Genomic DNA, 15,602 nt, shown 5'->3' on the forward strand with positions numbered 1-15,602 from the left:
ACACTGATCTCCAACTTTTGTTGAAGCAGGGCTTGAGCAACCTGATCTACAGGTCAGGTAGGAGTTGAACCAGATGATCTTTAAGGGCCCTTCCAACCCAAACCATTCTGTTGTCCTATGATTTGCCAGACCTTAAAGAAAATAGCACATGGCCATAAAAAATTGTTTTGTTTAAGCCCAAGCTTATTTCATGTTTCACTTAGCTAGGTATTCTTCAGCGGCTTGCTTGTCCCACTGCCCACTCCCCTCCAGATCTCCTGATGCAGCCTGGAATTAACCAGGGAGCCACAGCCTCGGCTCTGCCGCGCACCAAGGGCGGCTTTCACGTAATCTGCTCTTTCATATCTGGGGCAACTTCATGCTGAGGTAGCAGGCAACACACACAGGCTGAAGAGAAACAGCTGGGTGTGTACCAGCTTTGAATAAGGTAACTAAGGCCTATTTGAGCTGGTAAATGAACAGGTGTCTGAGAATTGCAAGGGTATGATTGCCACTAAATGATGGTACACATGGGGTAACTTGTTTAGTCTTTGAAAACCAGCCAGGCACAAGCAAAGGTCAGTGGGCTAAAATTCCACAAACAAGAAAGGCAATACAGAAGCAGTATGACCCCCTGCACAGGCACAACTTTATTATACTGCTATTGTATAACACATTCCTGGCATTTTCGCTGCTGCCAAACAAACAGCAACAAGGAGCCACTGTGCCTATGATTCTTTTAAGACTGGGAATAAAAAGTTAATAACATTTGTTCCTACAGAAACTCAGCTATTAAGAAAACTACTGGAACGAATGAAAAAAACACTGAACTGTTAAGACCTTTTTATGTCAAAAACCTTTAGAGAAAGACATTGGGAAAAATTTAGCTCAAGTGAGGAATATACAACTGTATTAAAAATACTCGTTTCATGTTTACAGAGACATAAATCAGTCACATGATATTTCACAATCACAGCAAGCCTTCGGCCACGCACTACTAAGCAAACCCAGGCTAAGTGTAGTGGCTTACCATTTGAAATCCCATGGCTCCAACAGAACCCAGGAGCTGCAGCCTATTACTCAGCTCAATGCAAACAAGGAAGAGAACACTGACTTTGCTGACTCTCATGCTCAGTCTGCCTCCTCAGCCTTATTTGCCCAAGTACAGCGACTGCAGAGTACCTCTCCTGCCAAATTTGACCCATCTTCAAAAAATCAGAAACTTTTACTGATTCTAGTCTTTCACATCTTGTATTTTCTTGAGACAAATTAAGGACTATCGATTTATGTTCAGACTGTGTTATGAAGATCTCCCTCTAAGCAGCCAAATCCTCAAACTGTGAGAGAAACTTATTTTAAAAATCCTTTAAGCACAGTGTAATATAATAACCTTAGAAATGACGCAATCTTTCTATAATCTCTGTAATTTTTCCAAGATTCATCTGGCTGTCAATAAAACATTTTTTTCTTTATGCCTTTTTTATATCATTATGAGTACATTTTTTCCATCATATTATTTCACTCCATTCACAACATTGTCCCTGGAAAGAGACAGTTGTTAAACATCTCAGGAAGGAAAAATTTTTATGTTAAAATGCTCCTGGGAAATGAAAAGCATAGGCAAGAAGGAGGTAAATTTTTTTAGCTAAAATAAAATGAAGTCTACCCCTTCTGCTTGGGCTATCAATTTCAAGGAAGATTTAATAGATTAATTCTCCACACATGTTGTAATATCCTTCCAAAGCTAGACTGTAAAATAGATAACACATACAGTCTACCTGCAAAGTCCAAGGTAAACAGAAATTGCTGCTTCCTTGTTCAGAGGCCAGGGAGCTGCACCATGCCCTTCATGAGCAGCACAGGGAGAAGGGCAGGAGCTCTCAGACAGAATGAAAGCAACGCTAAAGCTGCAGTGTGACTTTTAGGGCATCACACAAACAAAATTAGTCAACAAGGTAGGAGACATTGCCACAGGAGGATTTCATACTCTGAAAAGGCAGAAATGTTGCTATGCAACTTGGGCAGAGACAGATTTTTTTGGAAATTGCACCAAGACTGAAGTGGTGTAAAACATCAGGTTACTTATCAATACTCTCCGTCCAGTCACAATCTCACTAATTAATTCTACTGCTAATCAAGCATTTTTTACTAAGTTTTCACTATATTTCTATAAACATACTCTACCAATTCTCTCCTTTCTCTCTGCTGAGTGCTTGATAAGGTCACAAGTAGATCCACTGAGACCAAATATTTCTATATATAGAAGTAATTGCCTGTGGAATTAAGTGCACTTGCCTGGGTATCTAGTTCATACTAAACTTAATTTAGCTGATTTTCCTCATCTATTATATTCATTATTAGGGATGGTGCACACTGCCAGCTGCAGCAATGCCTATCAAAGATGGAAACTAATTATTTAATTATGTGGCAAGAATGTGTTCCTCTGCGAGAACACCCGCAACCATCAGATGCAGACAAACAAGTAAACTATCACAGGGAAGAACCAGTTCCTCTAGATAGCCATGTGGCACACACCTCCTTTTTAAAAGGAGACAAAAGAATGGTAGTGTATTCTAGGAATATTGGTTCTCATTAACCATTTCAAATACATCCCATGTGAGCACAGCAAACAGTTGAACAGGCCCCATCTTAGGCAAAGCATGCTAGAGATTATCAGCTGATTAAAAATATGTGAAAAAAATAATGAAATTAAAAAATAAAGAAATAAAAAAAAAAATTAAAATAAAATAAAATAAAATAAAATAAAATAAAATAAAATAAAATAAAATAAAATAAAATAAAATAAAATAAAATAAAATAAAATAAAATAAAATAAAATAAAATAAACTTCAGAGAAACAAGGTTGAGTGTCTGGACATGCTGTCTCCGAGGTCTCTGCACCCCAGAAGAGGATTCAGGGAGAGGAGCAAACAGCAGTTATGGAAGATGATCAGACCATGGAGCTCCTGAGAAATCTTAATCCATACAAGCCTGAGGATGCATAGAGAGCAACACCATTCTTTATCATCCCTGTTGTTTTTGAAAGGTTGTGGAGAAAGGTCAGTGTCTTCAAAGAGGGACATAACAAGCCATGGGTCTAAAGGCTGGTTAGCCTCACTCTGCTTCCCAGGAAAACCACAGAGCAAATCCTCTGAGAAGCTGCTTCTGCAGTGGAGAAGGTGAAGAAGGTGACCAGCACCAGTCAGCATGGACTTACTGAGGGTTAACTGTGTCCAGCCATCCTGGTTGCCCTCTATGAGAGCATGACTGGGAGAGCACTGGATGCTGTTTACCTTGACTTTGGCAAGGCTTCTGATAATTCTCTCTACAGCATCCTGGTACATCCAAGTTGGGATGTTACAGCCTAGACAGGCAGACTGTTAGCTGTGTGAGTAGCTGGCTGGAACATCAGACTCAAAGGTCAGTGGCTAATAGTATGTGTCTACCCACAGGCCAGTTACCTTGTTTAATATCTTTTATCAGAGCCTGAAGGATGAAAAAACAGGCAACCCAATTCAGCCCCCAGATGACACCCAACTCAGAGGTGCATTCAGTATCCTTGAGGGCAGGGCTGCTCTTCAGAGAGCCTTAGGCTGGAGGCAGATATGGGTCAAAAGGAACCTTTCCATACTTCAGAAAGGACAAATGCCAAGCACTACTTGTGGGAACGAAGAGCCCCTGGCTATGAGAGAGGCTGGGGACTGGCTGCCTGGGAACCAGCTCTGCCCAATAAAGACCTGAGGGAAGCAATCTGAGCATGAGCCAGCAGCATGCTCTGGCAGCAGAGACAGCCAGCAGCAAGTCACAGGAGCCAAGATAGAACATTAGGCAAAGTAGTAATCCCCTTTTAGATGTGGTCTAACACCAGCTGGGTCACACTTGCTTTGGGGCCCACAACACAAGAAAAACCTTAACAAGCTGGCACAAACTCAGAGGAGGGCTGCAAGACAGTGAGGGCTGGAGAACTTGTACTGTGAGGAGAGGCTGAGGAAATAGTGGCAGCTCAGCCTGGAGACACAATGGCTTTGGTGGGGCACAAAGCTGCCTGTCAGTACCCATGGGAAGGGCTGCTGAGAAGCTGAACCAGGCTCTTCAATGAGGTGCACCCAGGACAAGGAGTAAATTGAATGAGAATAGGCTCTGGCTTGATGTGGGGATCCTCACTGTGAGGACTATTTCAACAGCTGCCCAGCAAGGCAGTTGTGGAACCTCTGCTCTGGGACCCAGCCAGACAATGGCCTGAGCAACCTGGTCTGAATTCACTACCAAGTCTGCCTCGGCAGAAAGCTGGACTCAAGTTCTCGTCAGGTCCCTTCCAGCCCACAAGGTCCTTCCCACTTGCAAACAGTGACCAGCAATGGAAACCCTGGAAGGCAAACTGAACAAGACAGTTCTTCTTCTTCTCATGGTAAGTGCCAGTCTCATCATGTTTAGAAGGCCTAGAAAGAAATGTATCTTTTTGGGGTTTTTTAATGTATTCCACTGCAGTGACTATCTTGTACTTACCAATGCCCTCCAGGAGCATTTATCAACATTTAAGTTTTTTAGCAACGTGATGATAAGACCAACAGTATTGCCTCTATAGGAGGCTTGGTCTGAAACAGCAGATGTGGCCCAGGGCAGGGTCTATATCCAGATTTAGAAGGAACAGGCTTACCCTGTATCTACTATCTACTAGTTTTGCTCTGGTGTATTCAAAGTTGTTCTTAGTTTACATCTGAAAAAATAGCAGCCATACCACAGGGTTCAGAGGATTTATTGATGTCCTTAGGGAGACAGTTTATAGACCTGAAATAGACAGCTATTTTCAGAAAACTTCTAAAAAAATCAAAAATAATTAATTAAAGGGAACATTTACTTACTTATTCCTTGAAAAAGTTCTTCAATGTTAACAGCATTCTTTGCACTGGTTTCAACGACAATTGCACCTATAGATTCTGCATATTCTTTGGCATCCTTCATAGGAACCTCCCTTAAAAAAAATATAACATTTATAAATAAATGAAGCCAATTAAATAAAAGTTAATTTTTAAGAAAAAACCCCAAACAACCTCAAACACAGCCTGATTAGAAAAGCATTAATATGCTCTTCAACTCCATAAAAACAGTACTCTCATATGGCATTTAGATGATGTTATTCAAATACATCAACATTTCCACAAAATTGATCAATCTGCAGATTTCTGTGACTTGCTGTTAAATCCACACCTTGAGAAAAGGAAGATCATTTAAAGAAAATCACATTTGTTTGTGTTTTATATTTGACTTTGATAAGAAAAGCTCTCTCCACATGCCAAATGTTCAAACAAGATAGGGTACAACTGTTGCAGATGAAAATGATAAGAGTATCATATGTCTTGGTCTTTGCAAGCAGCAAGAAACAAGAGATTCTGAAGTAAATATGAAAGCCACTGACTTCAAGAACATCAGCAACAGCAATCTGTCAGGGCGAGTTCGCTGGTGAAAGACACCATTCTGTGCCATTTCACCAAAGTGACATCATCTTAAAATCACCAGCAGAACACCCTCATTTTGCAGCCAATACTTCATATGTCAAAAGATGGCAAATGCACTTTACAACATTCAAAAAGACCTCTGCTTTAAACAAGCTAGCCCCATGCTGGCCTTGTATCTCCCTGAGCCAGATTTCAGAGCTGGATCTACCCATGTGCGCTGCTATCTGTAACAACCTCTCTTCCTAATTTTTGAGCAACAGCAGAATTTGTGCCAACTGCTTCACCCACAGCTCCAGTATACCAATCCCGAGACTCCTCTTACAATTTCCTCCCAGTATGAGCATGTCAGACACATCACTAAGCTTGATGTCATCAGCAAACTGCTGAGGGTGCACTCGATCCCGTTGTCTGTGTCATTATTAGAAGGTATTACATAACACTGGTCCCAATATGGATCCCTAAGGGACACCACTGGTGTCCATCAGGACTCTGAGCCGTTGACCACTACCCTCCAGATGCAACAGGATAATCAACTCCTTATCCATCAAACAGGCCAACCATCGAATCCATCTCTTTCCAGTTTAGAGAAAAGGATGTTGTAAAGGACCATGTCAAAGGATTTAAGGAAGTCCAGATAAATTACAGAATAAGGAAATATTATAGATGCATAGAATGAAGATCTGAGCATGAAATTCTGCTGAATTCTCTTAACCAAGGATTTCCAGTGAACACAATTTGTTAAGAAGGTGAACCACTTATTTAGGGAAGTGAACACTTCTTAGCTGCTGTTACAACTATTTCATTCCATAATGCTCAAAAAAGTATTATGGACACTTACAACATTTTAGCATTGAAGTCTCAGCTCCTGTCTTTGAAAGTACTTTTTAATGACCTGTCAGAAGAACAGTGCACATCAGAAGAAAGCCTTATTCCTATTACTTAGAAGTATGCTGAACATTCAGCAGTTCTAAGAGTTGACAGTACTACACAGAAATGACGATTTATACTTGATAAAATTGCCTATCTCTAGAAATTCCTTCAAAGTGGAGAAGAAACTTACTTCAACAGAGCACCAAGAATTGTTGATATCTTATTAACAACATTGAGGAAAAGCAGTGTGACCCCTAAGTGTCCCAAATACATCTTGGCAGCTCAAAACCAAATTTTAGATGCTAAACGGGGAGAGTAACATGGCCAATGATTATGAGAAATACATTAATTCCTCCTTACATTATCTCTTACACTCATAGAGATGACAGAATCAAACCAACTTGAACCAGGTCAGCTTGACCTCTTTTGCACCTATTCACATTGGTCTTAAAAGCAGCTGTCTCTCGGATATCCAGCAAAACATCTGCCAAAAGCACTACAAAACCAAGCAGAGATGCCAAAAATGCATACAAACAGCAGCTTGCTCCTATGTGCTCACATTATCTTACTTGTAAATTCTCTGTGCCTAAAGGCAAGTGTATTTTCTACTCATTGGAAACAACCTGATAAATTGGTGACATGTTTCACCTAAAACCATTTTTACTGAAGTAAATCTGAAGACATAAAGCAGACAGAGAATGCAAACAGCTGCATGCATAAACAATCAGATTTCTGGAAGAACTGTGAAAATATATCACATATGAGATAGTCTACCCTCTATTTTTCCACCAAAATAACTTTAGCTGGACATCACTGGAAAACTTCAGAAAGAAAAAAGACTGGGGGATGCAGAAAGAACAACTGCACCAAAAAATATTACCAAAACTTTTCATAATTATGAGGAGAAAAAAATGCCCTCTCCCATGAAAAACCAAAAAGATTAAGACATTAGCTCATAGAGTACAATGAGGACCATTCACACAGCAAAACAATTTTTGCAAAGACCTATACCGGCTGAACAGGAGCAAGAATTGGATGATCAGCAATCAGTTAACTACAGGTAGTGGTTGATAATAATATGGTGAGAAGATTACAGATCACAGCTGCTCTTTGAGGAAGCCCAGTACTTTCACAATATTTTTGGGATGCAAAATTTTTTTGAAGTCTGCAATTGGTGCAACAGCAAGCAAGAAGAGGGCTAGTTACTCATTTGCATTGTTGCCATTTGCCACCATCTCCAAACTCATTACCCTTGAGTTAATCTGGCAATTGTATTGCTGGGAACACATATGCAATAAATTTAAAAGTGACTCTCAGGTCAACTAAAACCCCTGATTTGTGCTAACTGGCTTTTGGTTTTATTTTTATAACCATCCTTTCCTCTTTTTTTCTCCTTCGTATCTGGAAATTTTTGTCTTGTAGGACTCAGTTTCACCGTGTTGACCAGCATATCGCAACATCACATAGGAGATGCCAATACATCTGTGTCCCTGATTCTTAGCCCAGCAGAAACCAGAAGCTTCCCAGAATTAGGGCTTGTTCACTACTTACAGAAAGGAGTGAGTTGCAGCTTTGTGTTCATGGCTGACATTGGCAGGGGGGAGAACAAAACAAAACCCACACAGTTCATACCCTAGGCCTTGATTCAATAAAGCACTGCAGCACTTACTTGAAGTTACACACATGCTCCAGAGCTCTGGTGAATCTGGACCTTAGTAACAGTAACTAAACACATGGGGATGTATTTGAACAACCACAAGAGCCTATGAGGTCATAAGGGGAAAGCATCAAATATGATCATTGAGTTTGTACTCATAGATAAAGCAAGAAGTAGTAATAGTCATGGACTGACAAACCGAATCACTACTGTACAGTGGAATGTGCTTCCATTTCCTGAAAGGATAAATGCAAATCCAAAATGGAGCTAACAAGCAGAAGAGTGATTCTAGCTTCACTCTCATTCCAAACAGCATCATCTCATCTCTTCTGCAGGGGTGTGGATTCAACCCAGCCCTCTTTTATCTAGGAGGTTCTTTGCTTCACACAGGGATCAAAAGTTTTACTTGAAGTTATGCTTCAAAAAACCCCCAAAAATACACTTTCTACATCCAGTATTATGAAACAGTTTCAGTTCTTGCAAACACAAGTTCTCAAAAGTTCTGTGATAATATTTTACCTCTTGCCCACCTTCCCAGCTTTACATTGCTGGTTTCGCTCATCACTTACAACATTCTGCACCTTTTAACAGAATGGAAGAGAGAAACCAAAAAAAGAGAATCTTTTTCCATACCAAATGATTCAGCAGATAAAGGATGTAGAGATTGGACAAATAGAGAGGAAGGGCAGTAAAAGAGAAGTTAAAAAAATACATAATTCAAGTCATGCTGTTGTTGAGGTTGTGCATTACTAGAATCACTGATTCTACTGCAGAAGGCCAAAATTATATACTATTATAACAATGAAGCAAAATTGTTACCTGAAGGGAAGAAACAATATAGTTACTGCAATGAAAATAACAACAAAAAGTTTTACCTGATATCAGAAAGATCACATTTGTTTCCGGCGATAGCCATTACAATGTTTTCAGGACCATGTTCTTTTAGTTCTTTCACCCATTTTTTCAAAGTATGAAATGAATCCTACATCAGAGAAATAACAATGTAAGCTACCAGCACGCTCTCTGCCAATGTATTTGCCTATTTTTTAAAGTAGAGGAGCACAGCTTTGACAGCATTAATGCAATAATGATTACATAGATCACAAGACTGGAAGATCATTTATCTATCTATGCAATTTGCCTTTCAAGCTTCAGGCCATAAGACTTCTTCAAATTAATTCTCGAACTTGGATGTTTCCCTCTTTTCCACTTTCCCTCCTCCCTGCTCCAGTGTGGCACAGAATATTAAACTTCCAGTGATGAAGAAACTACCCCAGCTCATCTAGTAGCTCATTTCCTTCACTTAATGTGAGCTTAATTTGTCTAATTTCACTTCTGTCCAGCAGCTTACCATCTCAATCACTGTCATATTTTTGGTAATATCCAGGAGAGCTTTCACAGTGATATCCACCTCCCTGCATTTCCAAATCTGTGATCTGGTAAACCTCAATTTACTCATTATAAAACTGAAAAGAGAGGTGACAATTCACTTGGCTTTTTTCCCTCCAAGCACAAAAATCAAGCTCTATCTGATGATATGTACCTTTTAATAGTAATTTTTATATTTCTTTACACAAGGGAAGTAGTAGCTTTAAGATCACACTTCTTTCTGGACATTCTAGTTATAATGCATAGTTGAAATTTTTACTGACAAAGTGAGCTTCCAAATAGATTATAAATAATTTTTTCCCCTTCAGAAATGCACGTAAGAGTCATGTCTAAATCAGCAATAGCTGCATCAGTATCACCATAGGTAGAGCCATATCAGTCACTTGGGGAAAAAAAATCCATTCTGCTTTAAAGATTAACACTGAATATTAAGCATCAGAAAGTGAAATACATATTGACCTTCCCCTCCTATTTCCCCCTCTTTATCCTGAGAGCTGTTCCACATAAGCTTGGAGAAAGGCTGGCAAAACAAAATTTTATTCTTACAATATATTACAAGGTCAACTGTAAGGTATTTAAATCAAAAGTATCAATCCAGCATGATTTTGTCTTCCTCACCTTTTCCTGGCAAATAAGCAGTAGAGAACAGCACTGCTGCACAACAGTGACCATCACCATCAGCGACAGAGCATTACAGCAATTCACTGGGGAACCAAACCAGCCCTCCCAACCTTGCAGTAAATAAGTCAATTGGCAAGAAAGGAATAAAATGCTAGTGATCTCTCCTGGCCAGCCATTAGCACTGCCTCTAACTCAGCTGTACCTTCCAAAAGGAGAGAAAAAGGCATGCAGCTGCAATCTCCTTTCCTCCTCTGCCTGAGAAATGAACCAGAGAATTAAGGATCTAAAAATACCATTTTCATTCCAAGTGAATAATATTAAGACAAAATGTCCTATATTTCATTATCAGTTTCAAAATTAAGATATGACACCTGTAATACAAACATGAAATTATATGCTTAGATAAAAATAATTAGTTTTAAAACCAGTAATATGCAAGCAATTTCTACTCAGCTGATAAAGCTAACAGCTGCTTTCTATAGTAAAAATTTAACTCCACACAGAGAACATAGGTGGTGGTGGTGGGTAGGGGGTATTGCAGGACATTAATCCTGTCTACTTAGCCAGCAGAAGCCCAAAGAAACGTTGACAAAATGCAGTCTCCAACCTTTTGTCTGCATGAAGTTGAAACAACACAGAAGCAGAACTTTTCATTTAATGTTTTAAGGAAGTTGAACACCTCTACCCAGATCTACACAAATTACCGAAGCATATACACACCAGACAAGTTAAATCCCTCAGTTGTGGGGTTTAACTCCAACTCGGCCCAAACACAGGAGTTAACAAAGGTGAAAAGAATCCCAAAGCTCTTACCTGTTTGGTGATGTCATACACTATCACAGCTGCTGCTGAACCTCGGTAGTACATTGGAGCCAAGGAATGAAACTGTTAAAACATAAACCCCCAAAAGAAAGTATCATTAATAAATCAGAATTATCACATGCTTTGCCAGGTCTCAAAGACTTGCCATGGCAGGACCACCCACTGTCTTTCATCCCACAGAGAGCAGATCTTATCAGTGGTCACCCATCTCTCATTTTCCTTAAACACAAAGAAGCCAGACCTCCTTTATCTCCTGCTGTTCTTCATCCCACTAAATTTATGAAACCAGCACTTACGGGTTCAATGCATCATTTTCATTACAGGGCATGGACTCTGAGGACAAGTTTTGACAGGAAAATCACCTACACTGTGAAGCCTAACCTGATGGCATAGGGACCCCTTCCCCTGGAAAACCACAGTCTTGCTTTATAAATCTAAGCAATGACTGGGTTCAGCTTGGGTTTGAATTTTATAAAGCATTGCAAATTACTTGGATAAAATCAACTTGTCAGAAAAATCTGAACATCTGTCTTGTTTACCTATCCTATACTATGATAGATATTTCAAAAAACATAGATTCTTGATTATTCTTCAGCTTTTTGTTTCAAGGAAAACATTCTTTGAGGAAAAAACTCAAGAAATAAATATGTTTGTTATGACAACTGAAGAACAGCATAATTTTTGTAATTTAGCAATGACTAAGCAGCTGATTTAGAATTTCAGCTTACAATTACAATTAAAGAAAGGAAGTAAAAAAATTCTTTCTGCTGATTCAACTAAGCTTAGTCTCAAACAAACCAAAAATAATCTTTCTTGGAAAATGCATTCAGTCTCAGTATGCTCACACAGCCATTTTATAATTCTGGGGTGGGAAGTTATCTGCAAAAGCTACATATTAAGCTGCAGCTAATAACTGAGGTCAGCACCTAAATCAAATACATTTTCAGGGCAGGGTCTGAACCTCACTGCCCGGCAAACATGCATGGATCCACCACGTGTTACACTGCAAACTTCTGCACATTTACTGAACACATCTTTTTCCCAGAACTGTACCTACTGACTGAGCATTTAGACTTTTAGCAGCCTCCACATTTCTTGCTGTTTCACGCACAACGTACCAGGCAATTTATTTGCAATGCTGGTTCACTTGCCAGTTTGTAAGCTATTTATCACAGATCTCACACACCAGCTCAAGGTCGGCGCTTTCTTTTATAACAGTATGGATGTACAGCAGCAGTGACAGATGGCCAAGTGCTGAAGTGTTTTGGGGAGAGAGGCAGGTGGGAGAGCTCATTAATAAGAGAAAACAGCAGGAAAGAGGATGAGAAAAGAAAGAGGAATCAGCCAAGAAGCGTGGTCTGAAGAAATGGGATCAGCCAAGATCCCGAGGGAGTTGGGTAGATGTGTGCTTTCTGGGGTTTTAGTGTGTAGCTTTGTTACTTGCATGCTTAATGCAATAAATGCTCTCCAGAATTCTTAGGCTCCTAAATCATGACAGAAATTTTCAGTATGTTAGAACAGAACAGACCATTTCAGTTGGAATGGACCTACAACAATCATGTAGACCAAGTTCCTGATCAATTCAGGGCTGGCCAAAAGTTAAAGCATCTTGTCAAGGGCATTGTCCAAATTCTTCTTAAACACTGACAAGCTTGAGGCATCACTTCAGGTAACAAGAAGGGCTTTTTCAAGTATGTTGACAGCACAGGAGGTCTAAAGAAAACACTGGACTCATTACTTGTTTTGTGATCACTGTGGCCAAGGCATCCCACCTATTACCACATCCCCAAGTCCTTCCTAAACACAAACAAGTCTAGGAGGGCATCTTGCCTGGTTGGCTCACTGAATACCTGCAACTAGAAGTTGTCTCCTATAAACTTCAGGAACTTCCAAGACCTTCTCCTCAACATAAGTGTTGTATTGAAACAGCCTGAAAGCCAGGAACCTTAACTGTGGAGGGTACATCCGACCTTTCATGGCTTATGCACACCCCTCCCAGTCTGTAAACTCCAGGAAAAAAACATACATACCCTACACTTATGCTGATTTGGTCTTAATCTAGATTACATTTTAATCTAGATTACACAGCATTCATGAATTTACAAAGAGCTCTCAGATAACAGTAATCACACTTCACAGGAGCCATGCAGTTAAATTCACATACTCCAAATTCCTTCAAGACTGGCCCTGAAAGCACACTGATAACCTGTACAACATCTTGGGAATTGCCCTCCCTTTTCTTCTGACCAGCTGACAAGAACACTTCCCTTAATAGCTGTTTCACTGAAGAATATTTGCAGTGTTAGGGCCAGAAAGCAAAAATAAAAGTAATTTAAAACAAAAAAAAACAAAAAAAAACAATAAAAAAATGTCCTTTGTCATTCTCTTCTACAGGCTAATAAACAAACATGACAATACACTATGTCCCAGTCACAAGAAATCACTGTTTTCTACAAGAAAACAGGAAAAGGCTCTTCATAGCACTGAATGAATCAAGAGGGGCTGAAAAATTTTAACTGTTTCATGATTTAATGATAGACTTTTAACAAATGTGCTTCTTGAACATGAATTTTCCAATATCATACAAATAATTATAATTTTTCTTTTAAATCAGTGCCCAAAAGCCAATTCCTCTTGAACATTTTTCTGGCCTAATTAATTGGAAAAAGAGAGTCACACCAAATTAATTAAAGTGATACAAAATATTAATCTGCACATTTTTCACCTGCCAAGGACCAAATGTGGGACAGATGCCCAAAACAAGTGACACACTAAAAAACAGCTCACAAAATTAAATCTCGCAGGACTACCTTCTGTATTATAAATGACAATGTCTGTAACCTTGATTTTATAGCTCAGTATTTCTATAACCAGTAATTCCCAAGAAAATTAGGAGAAACAGAAGCAGTTTGAGATTTGGCATAAGAACAAATCTGCTTGAGAAGGGCCAGCTAAAAATGCTCAGGCAGCCACTCCCAGCTCTGCCACACCAACACTCAGGTTACAGCCCCAACTTTCCATGGAGTCAGCCCCTCCATAACCTGCAGCTGAGAGCAGCTCTCTGGCAGATGTCACCCCTTCCTGCAGCCAGCAGCAGCTCACATCTCCTTGGTCCAACAGGAAAACACAGACTAGAAAGAGATGTCCATCAGCTCCCACCATCACAAATAAACATACTCCTAACCCATTTCAAAAGCTGGTCAATGTTCTGCCCAAAATAATTAGTTTTCTTTTTTCATTATACTGCTACAGGGATCATATTACTTTGACAATTAATAACATTTTGAATTCCTAATTACTAAATTACTTGTAATTTGCTTGCACCTTGACTTAGTAAAATTTAGGGATCACTATTAGCCTTCAGCTGAAATATTAATATAGAGTGACAAGCTTGCAGATTTAACTTTGCTAGTCTGCTATACCAGGCTCTTCCACTCTGAAGATGATGTAAAAGGGAGAAATCAGGGTCTAATCATCTTTCCTTGTGCTTGGTCCAGCTTCAGTTCATCTTTCCTGACTGCTGGTGACCAGGTCTCTATGCAGCATTATAGATATTGAACAGCTTTAACTGCACATCCCCTAACACTTTTCTCATGGCTGCATCACACTCACATGATCATCCTTTAATTGGTGAATACATTCAGAGCTGGCTTTTTTCCTCTGTTTCCCCCAAAAATAAAAATTTAAAAACTCACCTACAACTTTACAGCATATATTTTTGTTAGGAGCAAAAAATACAGAACCTTGGTACTTAACACTACCAAACTTTATCTCAACTGTTTTCCACTTTCTAAGCACTGGGAACACCTCCCATCTCTGTATAATGAATAAACTACCATTAGAGGTCACCTACTGTGGGAATTTTGAAGTTTCATGCCTCTCATTCAGCATCCACCAAAAAAAAGTTTGCCTATTTGACCAACTGCATCACTCATTAGCCCCATTTTGCTTTTAGAGAGTTTGATAACTGGTTAGGCTGAAGTTGCTATACAGTGCCATACTCAATTGCAGGGGTAGGTACATTTTCCAATCCAACAGCCAGGCTGAAAGGACAACTCCAAATGCAAATAAGATACATATTGTACCAAAGACATGCCAAAACTCAGAATCAATTACTTCATGCAGACTTCCAGGACTCTCCTCCTCAGAGACACACAGAGTGCTCCATACCTACAGTCACCTGAATGCTGGTGCAATGCTGACTGGGCTCAGAGCATCTTCTTCCTTGTGCTCCTCTACCAACACATCCACTTTGCACTTGTGGTTCATCATCTCTGACACTAAGCGAAGAAGTGAAGCCACATGTGCATTATGAAATTTCCTCTGAAAGCAGAACCCCTTTTTCCTACGGGTCACACTAGAAGATGCCCAGCCCTTTACAACTGTAGACCCTCACAGTACAGAGAGCAAATTCAGTCTTACATGGTGGAAATGCAAGCTAAGCATAACCAGAGTTTGTCTCATTGATTCCAGAGTATTTTGGGATTCTGCAAGCCCTCATCTGGCCATCTCAATGAAGTCAACAGAAGTTTTGCCCTTGCAGAGGACAGAAAGACAGAACTAAGTAGCCATTAAGGAATTTACCACCTATTTAAAAGCAGTGTAGAATTTTGCTTTCTGCTTCCTATGCATCTCATCATGGAGGGGTGTATTTGGTCACAGGTAACACTTGCCACATTTCCTCTTTACTACCAGTAATGGGAAGAAGGAAAACGGTCACATCATACTTGGAACAGAAGACCAAAATCAAGGGAACACAGCATAAATCACACCTGAGCTGTGGGAGTGGAAGTCTCTTAACCCTATCT

The 15,602-nt window shown here is 39.7% G+C and overlaps 1 protein-coding gene across 2 annotated transcripts in view; it reads right to left on the minus strand.

Annotated features, from left to right (window-relative positions):
* The window catches only part of RAB31 (RAB31, member RAS oncogene family), a 75,372-nt gene that overhangs the window by 25,024 nt on the left and 34,746 nt on the right, over positions 1-15,602 (minus strand). For both annotated transcript variants that reach the window (XR_009276946.1, XM_058832776.1), the window contains exons 4-6: positions 10,786-10,857; positions 8,838-8,944; positions 4,842-4,951 (exon numbers count right to left, since the gene is read on the minus strand). Coding sequence is in view for 1 of the 2 variants with exons in the window: in XM_058832776.1 (XP_058688759.1) it covers positions 4,842-4,951; positions 8,838-8,944; positions 10,786-10,857 (289 nt within the window). In the remaining variant the exon portion in view is untranslated. The remainder of the gene's footprint in view (positions 1-4,841; positions 4,952-8,837; positions 8,945-10,785; positions 10,858-15,602) is intronic.

This window comes from Poecile atricapillus, chromosome 2 (genome assembly GCF_030490865.1).
Source record: "Poecile atricapillus isolate bPoeAtr1 chromosome 2, bPoeAtr1.hap1, whole genome shotgun sequence".
Classification (NCBI taxonomy): domain Eukaryota; kingdom Metazoa; phylum Chordata; class Aves; order Passeriformes; family Paridae; genus Poecile; species Poecile atricapillus.